At 31.5% G+C, this 11714-nt stretch overlaps 1 protein-coding gene across 3 annotated transcripts in view; it reads right to left on the bottom strand.

The window, feature by feature from the left end:
* Positions 1-1946: 1946 nt before the first annotated feature.
* The window catches only part of LOC100162053 (BTB/POZ domain-containing protein 6), a 32257-nt gene continuing 22489 nt past the window's right edge, over positions 1947-11714 (bottom strand). Inside the window, exons 1-5 of one of the 3 annotated variants that reach the window (XM_008189463.3) lie at positions 5212-5603; positions 4744-5010; positions 4528-4675; positions 4243-4459; positions 1947-4170 (exon numbers count right to left, since the gene is read on the bottom strand). In XM_008189463.3, the coding sequence (XP_008187685.1) occupies positions 3337-4170; positions 4243-4459; positions 4528-4675; positions 4744-5010; positions 5212-5323 (1578 nt within the window). In that variant the 5' untranslated portion in view covers positions 5324-5603 and the 3' untranslated portion in view covers positions 1947-3336. Of the gene's footprint in view, positions 4171-4242; positions 4460-4527; positions 4676-4743; positions 5011-5211; positions 5604-11714 lie in introns of those variants that run through there. The other 2 variants (XM_001947161.5, XM_016808148.2) reach the window with 2 other exon arrangements.

Here is an 11714-nt window from a genome sequence, read left to right as displayed (position 1 = left end):
TTAAGTTGGTTTCAAATAACTACTTTAAAAATTAGTGAACCAGCAACCTAACCTAAACAGTGCTAACAAAAGTGAGTAAAAAAATTGAATTATGACAGGAATTGTAATTATTATCATAGTTTTCTATATTTTATTGACAACAACAATTATTTTTATAAATATTATTACGTATTCATTTATACATTTTAGTATTTTATACAACTTATATATTTTTTAACATAAAGACTTATATTATGTAATTATTATCATTATTTATTTGTAACCTACTACTATATTTAAAAATAACTAACAAAAATAATTTTTTCTACATAAAGGCTTATAATTATTTTTTAATAATAACTTTTTGGTCGAAAAATGAATCGGCCGAAAAGGGAAGGGTACGTTTTTGGTCGAAAAATGTCTCGCTCATCTTAATATTGTCATTATCTCGACCGACTCGATCGGACAACGGAGAAAAAACCGATTACGTTATAATCGTTCAATTTCGCGTGAACGACAATATACGGTGAAAAAGATTCTATTTTTATAGCAGTATCGTAAATGACCATGTTAAACATTTTCATAATATTATGAAATTTTCATTCATTCTGTTCTATTCTGCCCAGGGGTGGATAGGCATACGGGGAAAAAGGGATTTTCCCCGTCTATGTTTATGTTGGGGGGGCCAACTCGGGTATATTAATTATTATTTCTGTTATTTTTAACAATATAATAATACCACAAGTCAAGAATTTGCTTACGGATCTTTAACATAGTATTTAAAATTTTATCGTTAATCTAAGACCGAAATATCCTCGTATGTTTCCCTAACAAATATTGAGTTTTTGCAAATTTTTTTTGGCCGATATTTAGTACGGAATTTATACAAATTTGTACAAATTCAGAAGCGCACTCAGGAATTCTTTTTTTTTTGGCGCAACGGGGGTTGTGTATATAACAATCGCCAATTGGTAGGTATAAAAAAAATGTAAGACTTGGTTAAAATCATTTTTTTTGAAGAAATTGCAGGGAGGTGGTTATAGTACAGCATTATGTGATAACAGCGAACTACTTAATGACCTACACTCCAAACCTACTAAGTACAATAGTAAGATCCCAACTATTTTTATTTGTAAAATTATAGTTTTTTATCTCACAAAAATTATAAGTTCACAAAGTGGCCAAACATATTAAACAATATTATAGGTACATGATTATATGAATAAATACACAACCAGAAATATGTTTACAAAATTTGTTTTATTTAAAAATATGAAATACACAAAATAAAAATAAACCCCTATCACAGCCTACCAAAAAAATATACTATAAATACCTAGACAAGTTAAAATAAAAAAAACTAATTAGCTGTGGAAATAAAATACTAAACAAAATGATCAATTGGTGTTCAAGGAATATAATATATAAGTACATTTATAATTTTTAACTTAAAAATAAAGTTATTTAACTATACAATGATTTTTTCATTTTAAAGCGATTCTTAAAGACAATTGGTTTTGAAAACACTAGAATGAATTGAGAAAATAAAAATTTGTTCAAAAATATGTTGCATCAAAAAAAAGGGTATAAGAATAAAAACCATTAAATTACATGAGAAAGTTGCATATTAACTTAAACAATCATAATATTATTTTAATATCATTGCTAAAGCTCAAAATACAGTCAATTAATGGTAACCTAGTATCAAGTTTGAAGTAATTAAGAGATTAATATAATACATTTTTAAATTATTAAGTAGTTTACGTCCACAAAGTTATGTATAGAGAAAATAATTATCATTTTGTGTAATCAATTATCAATCAACTATTAGAAACACACTAACAAAACAAAATGAAAACAATCCATACTGAAGTATGGTATATATATGTACCATTGATTTAATATATATATAAAATATATTATTTAATCAATTTAATCTATATAATATATTTATTATTAAACAATAATTATATGCAGAAACATATTGAGCATGTTAAGAATATATTTAAAATAATACAAGATAAGGCGACAAAGTTATGTTAGTAAAATTTGATCAAATAGTAACTTGTTTGATCTCAATTCATAATAATATGTTAAACATAACACTTCCATCACTTAATAAAACACAAAATAGAAAAAAAAAATAAAGCACTATAGCAAGGAATTTAAAACATGTAAATTAATACAGTTGGTAAACAATTTAGAAGATATGCCCTATTTTAATCATTAGCCTTAACAATGTTATAAAATAAAAATAATAATATCTAATAAGTCGAGCATGTCTGTTCTGTCATAAAAAATTTAGATTTAACAAATAATATCAGTTCATAATTCTATACTCTATTTCAAAAGAGAATAACGGCTGATGGCTGGGGCATTGCCGAGGTCAAATGTCCCCACCTTGCTAACCGTTGTTTCCCAAAGACCACCAAAAAACCTTTACTATTATCGAAAATGTGAACCACCCATTAGCAAAGGTTGTTGGTGCACATTGACATGAAAAAATAAGTTGGCTGAATTCATTATTTTCTATTGCAATAGAGTATAGGTCAAAATATCCAAACCAAAATAAGTAATAACTAATTAAAAAAAAATAGAAAAATCCTTTAAGTATAATTTAATTTGATAGTATATAAACAATAATTCAAATGAGAAACAGACATTTTGAAATATTTATAAAGTCAATATAGACTAAACTTTTCTAATAAAATTGAAACATGTGATGAAGCAAAAATAGCGGCTAGCAGAAGTATTAATGAAACATTGCATTTTAAATAATATATTAACTGGGATGTTACAGTTAAGTAGTTTTAATAAAATGTAATGATAGGGCTTGGACTATCAATACAAACACATTTTTATCGAACTAGATTTTAAATATACTAATATCTTATAAATAAGGATTACATAAAGTTCCAAGCCCTAGACTAGTACTATTACATACATAATGCATAGTATACACTGTGAACCGAGTTTGGTGAGAGATTTTATTATATTATAATTTATAATAAACTTATAAAACAATAACGAAAAAAAATATTTTAGTTTGAATAATTTGACCAAATACCGTTTATAATTACCAACATAAAAAAAAAAAAAAATATAACATACATATTATTAATTATTATATTATATTACATCTAAAAATACATATAATTTACTTGGCGAGAATATGTAATCATACTCTAATGATTTAGTTGAGTTATCATAATATGAGATGTGGTTTAGTGATTGGGTATAATAGAGATCCAAAATATCATACAGGAGCAACATTTTTTGAACAAAATATTTTCAATTGAGTTTAGTAGTTTTATATACTTGGGTATTTAATTCGGATTGGAAATGATTTAAAATGTATTAATGGTTTTCACTAATTGGACCATAAAATATAAGTTCTGGAATTTGCCCCCCTTGAACTCCAGTACCATTAGTACTTTCTGAAGAACACTGGAATTGAAACGTCACACAACCAGCATTTATTTCACTAAGTCCTTCTTGGCCAAAATAACTTAATTCTGCACCATCTAATATAGCTGAAGCAGTATAAAACAATTCGGGATCTACTTGTACAGGATGTGCAAAATAAACATGAAAAGTGTTACTTGAACCATCTGAAAAGAATTTTGTATTGTTTTCAGCTAAAATACGGCCTAGACGTTTGAGTTCAATTTTAACAGTGTAATCGGAAGCTCCAGTTGACGAACCATACAAGCCGAAACCTACTATGAACACACGGCGATCAACACTAAACTGAATGCTATCGCAACGACCTCGATACCGCCACTGATTGCTACGATAAGCACAGGACTGAAATCGATGGCACGTCTGAGGTTTTAGTCCTATACGTGGCTTAGTTGGATAAGTTAAGCGAGGTTTGTTGGATGCGGTGTAGTGGAGAAATAAATCGACAGTTTCTTCTAATGTTAACATGCCCATTTGAGCAGGTCCATTAGCGAATTCTTCTAGGGACATTGCTGGCAACCTGAGTAAATACAGAGCAGAATCTAATACTTGTCGTTTATTAGATGGGGTTGGTTCTATTTCACGTCTGCTACATTCAGCTGAGGCCCAATTCATGGCTGCTTCCCATAGTATGGTTTCTTTGCAATTAATGGTTTCACGTCCTAATACACTCTGCAACGTATCAGCATCAATGTCAACAAATCCATCTGAATGTAATGCAATTTCTGCCTGTATTACAAAATAAAAAGGATAATATTATAATTTAATATTGAAAATTTGGTTGGCGAAAAAAATAGTTACTTGTGCATCAATCACTTCCCAACATCTCTGCATCAATTCTGGCTCCTCGAATAACCGTGATTGGCTGAGGAGCAGACACGCGTTTTTTGCAGTTAGGCTAGTCTCCAAGTAATTAACGCAAGCCCTGGCCAAATGTGGTACGATATATTTTTTAGCCACATACAATGTAGCTAGAACTGTATCTGGCTCCAATTGGATTTCATCACAATATAAATACCTAGAAAAACGGAATTTTAGAATAACAATACAAACAAATAAGCGAGAGCCGAGAATAGTTGAACAAACCTTAGTAAAGTGAGAAATGCTGTTGGCTCAACATCGGGCACCTCAATTTCTTCTTTAGTGTCCGCTAATCCACCATAGAACATGGCATAGAAAACAGAACTTCCAGTCGCTAAAATATACTTATGTGATGGTATACGTTGGGTGTGTCCTGAAACAATAACAATAATAGATATATAACGCGGTTATTTGAACGTATGTCGTTGATGAGACGCTAACCTGGATTGCCCACGACAAAGTATATATCAGCCATGAGGTCGTTATTGAACATGGCAGCATTACGTTCACGTACAGTAGACTTGATGGCCTGCCAGTTGGGATCTAGAGTGATGTTGGAGAGATCAGATAACAGCTGCGAGACTGGAGAACCGACTGGCGATGTTGGAGCACTGGCCGGCTGAGTGACAGGCAAGAAGCTGGAATTCTCTCTCTGGGACACAGTGGAACCAGACTGAGGCATTCCATACGAGTTGACGCTCAGCGTATCTGCAACGAGGAATACAACAATATAATACTGTACAGACAGTGGTGGTTTTTAACAGCCATAGAGACGACCGTAAACAGTACGAGTCGGACATGGGAAAAGCACCGAATGGACCAGAGCACCGCGTTCATTCAATAGAATATACACACTACCTATAGGTACATTATAATATTTTATTAGCCGTTGTCGTTGTCGATCATTACCATTAATCTCACCATTAATCCACTGGCTGGCTTGGGATATCTCTTGCAATGTCATGCGTTTGTTCATGGGTTTGGTGTAAGCTAAGCTTACTTTATTGTAGAAATTCGACATCGTACAACCCCCAGGCACGAATAATAATGATAGAACGTCAATGGGGCGAGGGCGGACGAGCAGCTCACTCGCACGATTCGAACGGGGAGAAACGACGCGATTCGTTACTCGAGTGATCTACATCATAAATCGTATTTCTCCGGACCCGGTGACGAAGATATTATTATTATTGTAACGACGGCGGCCGTCAATCGTTACGACAGACACACCACACACGGACCGCACCGCGCAGAGTACACGTACGGCGGCGACGAAAACAACAACAACACTGGTCGTCGGGTGGGCGGCGGCGGCTGACTTGGCCATGGTCGACTGGAGGAGCGGTGGCGGCGGCGCCGTCGGTCGGCGGGCAGTAGGTAACGCGAACCGCCGTCATCGAACGGGCACGACGACGGCGCCGGTTCTGTGACGTCACGACAGACCATCCGCCCGCCGGAGTAGTCGGTCGGCGCGACGCGCGATGACGTCGTCGCGGCCGGCCGCGCGAGTCGCGCGCTCACCCGTCTCATTTCAACCGAAATGTCGTTATCCTCGTAGCCCAGTTTTGAAATAAGACATCTTTTTCGCGTTTGGTGTTTCCCAATCCCGCCGCCGCCCGTCTACTCGAAACCCGTCGTCGGGTGTTCTATTATAATTATTATTATTGCTACATCGTCGGTGCTCACAGTATTATATTTTGTTTGTATAATAGTAAATATTATTATGTAGCATTATTGTTATTATTATAATCCGAATGGGGGTTTTATCGAAAGAACACTCGTTATTTCAATAACTATTAAAATGTTTGTACATTTATATTTAAAATTATTTTTTAATTTCGGTGTATGAAAATTAAATTTCGGATCAGTAGTCAACTATCTAAGTAGAGTGTAGACAGCAGTAGTTATAAATATGTAAAATTTTTATGAGCGTACCAACATAATACCAAAATATAGTTTTTGAAACAATGAATATTTTAGTGTCTTACTTTAAATGGATCACCTGGTGGTATGAATATGATGCGCGTGTAAAAAACAGCCGATGTGCCGTCCACTGTCCTCGTTTCGACGAGAGACCCAAACCACCGACTAAATTTTATTCTGTGCCCGTATCGCGTGAAACCTGATATTATGTAAACTTATATTGTACCTATTTTAATTTTAGATTCTGTACGGAGCGATGAAATATTGATTTCACAATAATATGTGTTTTTTTGTGTCTGAAGAGAATTTTTTTAGTAGAAACAATGCTAAGGTAACTTTGAGAGTGCTCTCTGTAAGCAAATTCGATTTTGTTGGTCCTCATTTTGGGTATCAAAAGTAAAACATTCACAGTATTTTTCAAAATAATCGGGAAAAATAGAAAAAATTAAGGAAAATCTGGAATTTTTACGCAAAACTAGTTTTCAAGCAAATCTTGTTTTTTGGTTTAACTTAAAAATAACCGCAGAAATGTTCACGAAATATTAATAATATAATTTTATATCCGCATGCAGGTATAACTTTGGATCTAATATAGACATTTGACATTTCTGATTAAAAAATATTCACTCAATTAAAAACATTGAAAATGTAATACAAGGTTTCTCCTAAGTTGTATTTATGTGTTTTTAAAAATATTAAAGGTATATGGCCAGAATTTTTTTTGTATACATTTGAAGTTTAAAGTCTTACAGAATCACGAAAATTTACAAACTACTTACTTTGGGGTCAAAAATGTATAAAAGTTTTATATTAGTTAAGACTTACAAATTCGATACAAAGTTCCTAATAAATAGTTCATACTGAAATCAAAAAATCTCAGCGTTATATCAATTATAATTTAGGTAAAGGTTATTCACAGTTGTCGCTGTCAGAATTATGTTCTACAAATGAAGTATCTACAGGTGAGATAATTATCCTCCAAAAAAAGGAAGGTACCTAGGTACTTTCTATTTTCTCCCGCAATTTATATGGACCAGAATCATGTCTATTAACTATTTTATAAATATTATTTTCTATTACAATATTCTAAGCCAGGAAATGATAGATAGGTACCTATTCAAATTAATACGTGAGAGACAATTTCATATTTTAATATTGGAGGAACGTGGTCAATATTTGTTTTGGAAGAATATGCAGGTATCTCATTTTAAGAGGAAAATGACCATAATAATATTATCACATTTTTTGATTCTTTGACTAAGCTGATGATTGCTTACAACTATATGTTCGATCCGCACCGTTCGCATTTTTGGTTCGTAAACTATATTTGCTGTTTACACGATACGGATATCAGTTATTATTATTTCGTTTTTTTCCATCCTCAGAAACAAATTCTCGTAAAAAACAAAATATCTAAAAATATAGGTAGGTACCTAGATGACAAATTAGAGATATTTACCTTAATTTAGAGCAATTTATAGTAATATTTTGCTATATTTGTACCATCTATAGACTATATTTCTTGTAACTAGAATAAATAAATATTATATAAATATAATTTAAAAAAAATAGGTATGTTATATTACTTATTACACATATAAAACAAGTACTAGTATACCGTATACGTATTTGATATGTTGTATACATATTTTATAAAATGTCAAAACAAATATATTAACTGAATAAATTTAAATAAGAAATAAGAATTGAAACACAGAGTCAATCGCGTTTATTATAATATGGTCTGTCCAGCGAGAGAACGCGCCGCGCACCGACCAAAACTGGTTCCCCACCCAACATCCTGCCATAGGGGAACCAGTTTCAATAGAAAGGTGACGCGGGAAAATGCGCAGAATTGGCGCGTTCTCTCGCTGGACAGAGTATAGATATACTTATTAATCCTTTTTAATATATATATTAATTTATACTTTTCGTGAAAATGAAAGTTGTCAGGAAAATTATACGATCTTGAACCATGCGACTTATTGTCATTATGCAATGTGACTGTTAATAATGTGCTCATGTGCACTGCCCATATAATACATCATATTATATTGTTGGCCGGCGTTCCTATACTATATACCTACATACACTCTAAGGTATATGAGTAAATTATGTACTTTATATATATACGATTGATGCAAAAAACTATCAACGTTCCAATACTATTCCAATGCCATTCAGGATAATGACGCCGAATCAAGATTCAAGACAAAGTTTTATTTAATTTTTTCCCAATATGTTTTGTAACACAAATATCAATCTAGGTGCCTACTTTATATAAGGAACTCTTCATAATACTTTAAACGGACAATATTGGGAAAATTATTCACATTCGTAGGTACTTGGTCTTCTACGAAAGCGTTGTGCACTAAGCATTTATTAATTGATATAGCTGCGATATATTAAATTGGCCGTATGTTCTATATTGAAATATTATACATATATCGTTAGTTCGTTAATACCCGTGTTCGATAATAATTTGGACAATTTACGATATAGGTACTGCATAGATTATGACACAACTAGGTGAACTACATAAACTATTCATTTTTTCTTTATAATTTTGATGGTACGCAATAACAGATATTTTTTAATTTTGCATATTATATCTCTTAGAAAAGATTAACGCTGTTTAAGGATGTGAAGGATGATGACATTAAAATTCGTTCTTTCTATCATAAACATTGTTGTAAAATCGTATAAATTAACATTAGGTATCTTACTGAATAAATTATGCAATTATATTACGTTTTAGGTACGCGTATTAGACATTTGGATCCGACTACATCTAAGTATGGTACCACGTTTTTAGGGTAGTTAAATAAGTAATAATATAGCTTATAATATCTCGTGTCTGGTCTAATATTATGTGACAGAAGTTTTTTACTAAAAAAATTTTATTTGAAATTTGTGAATTTATTGTCAAGAGATGAATATTATGATGGCAATTAGTTTTTTTTAACTAGGTATAAATCTTATCCAAAAAACAAACAATATAGTGTCATGGGATTTTCTAAAAAACACGAAACGCATACGTTGAATATCGAATATTATTGTAGTAATAAATTACATCGTATAATATATACATATATAGGTATAGTGCCAATGTGCTTTATTAGTTATTTGTTTATGGCTTTTAGCCATAACTCTTAAATGTTTAACACGTCCGATATATATCGAGTATTTAAACGTGTTTTATAGTCGCATGATTTATTGCCTGTAAATTTTTTGAAATTCGTCGCATTATGAATTAAAACAATACATATTATACATGTATTTTTATCATCCGTTTTTATTCGTTAATTTAAATGATAGTAGTTTGGCGAACGGAGTTGAAGAAATGTGAGTACCTATATGCAGGTATACTGAATAGAACTATTTTGTACTTAAAAGTGTCATGATTAATTAATAACACGATTAATTTAGGGAGGTAGGGAAGAACAACGGGTAAGAAAGTAAGAAAATAAATTGTTTTATTGTATATAGTGTTACGCGTGTATACCATTTAAATGGTCAACTATAATTAGTCAACTACGCTACCTATACTTAAGTGTGCCTACCTATAATTATTAATTACATAATATATATTTTTTATTGAGATTTTAACATAAACATTATTATATATTGATGCTTAACTTATATAACATTTTAACATTTTGGTACAGACAGTAAAAAACATTTGTAAAGCTCACACCTCTAAATTTTTAAACCCTATTCTAGTATAAACTTACGTTTACCTTTGATAGTGATTATATTGTTAGCTGAAAATGCATTAGTAGAGAAAAGTTAATACCAAGAGTTTAAAAAAGTATCTTTAATTGTTTACTTTGCTGATAGAGTGATGGACGATTAACAGTAGTAGATGTTGAAAATCGCAGTAAGATCCACTACAGTAGGGAAGGGAGCAATACGTACTATTTTTAAGTCCCAATTTGAACGAACGGTGTGGTAAGATATTGCAGTGCGCAGTGCTTAATCTGGTATGTATTTGATTATGACAACATGACTAATTTTTAGTGATTGAAACCATGGTCGGGTAGGGATGATTGTTGATATAGCTCTATATCCAGATGTGTTATGTAGGTAGCACTCTGGAAGGTTATCCCATTTCTGCTTCCACATTTTCTAGATAAATTTGTGGTGTTGAGGGACTAAGTCCGTACAAGGGTACAGTTGAAGACCAGTATGAGTGTGGTTGACAGTGAAGTCAGCTATATGCCTATATGGTCGGCGTGCTCGTTGCCATTGATACCTATGGGTCTGGGAGCCCATGAGAAAGATATGGCGTAAGACTGAGGTTGAGAGACAACAGATAGGCGTAAACGCTTAAGATGGCGGGAGAGCACTTGGCAAGGAAGGGGTTATTAGAAAATGCTTGAGAATCCGAGACAATTAATTATATATTCTATGGTAAATTAATAATTTAAATAAATAATTATCTTGCAATAATTCGTTGTTCGTTTCGTATAGGTAATTATGTGTATACTGTATTTATTGTGTACTGATATCTGGTAACGGTATGGTGAACGCATTGTTTCACAAAAAATACATTTTTCTAAAACCGAATCTTAATGTTTTTTTTTTTTGTAAATAATTCCGTTTGTGGGCTAAAATAAAACTTTGGTTATAGAAATTAGTCAGGTATAACTGATATGAAGTAATATATTATATAATATATAATATATTGATATGTATATTTTATTAGTTTTTGTAATTAGTATATATATTGTAATTTGCAGATTTAGGTAGAAGTGCATAAATACATAATAATGAACTATAGTATTTTGCATTTAGGTCTCAAATTCAGTCCAAATTGTTTATTTCAAAAATGTAAAATCAGAAATTACTTATTGAATATGCTATAAGTTAGAAATATATCAAAATGTTATAACACAATAAACCCATGTCGATTAAACCCATAACGTATAACTTCCATATTTCATCATTGAGAGGGCACCAGACCATCGCATATTATTACACTATATACACTGGCATATTATGGTATTATATTACAGTGTAAACGTTAGACTTCAGTTTGGTAATAAGTTGACGATAGAGTTAACGTATTTTTTTTAATCCGTACGCATAATAGTTATGATAATATTATTGTATACATTATAATATTTAATTATAACATAATTACATAATTGTGCTTTTAAAATTAAATATAAAAATAAGAAGGATTTTTTATTGCAATAACATTTATTTGTATATCCATTCATTTATTTTGATTTCTGAACTCATACCCGTAATTTCAGAGAATGCAGAGTATGTTGTGGTGTACAATATATACCATTATTACGGGACTTTAAAATAACTAGTTTATCTATACTTTTTTACTGGCATAAAAAAAAATTGAATAACTTTTAAAATAAATTAGAACAATACATTCAATATAGCTGGTACAATGTCAGGACTTTGGGAAAATAAATCACTTTCAGTTGAAATTAAAACTTATAAAGTTAATTCATGTTATAAATGTTTAG

The sequence above is a fragment of the Acyrthosiphon pisum genome, chromosome A1 (genome assembly GCF_005508785.2).
Source record: "Acyrthosiphon pisum isolate AL4f chromosome A1, pea_aphid_22Mar2018_4r6ur, whole genome shotgun sequence".
NCBI lineage: Eukaryota > Metazoa > Arthropoda > Insecta > Hemiptera > Aphididae > Acyrthosiphon > Acyrthosiphon pisum.
Note: the sequence above shows the minus strand (reverse complement) of the source record. Positions and strands in the feature narration are given on the sequence as shown.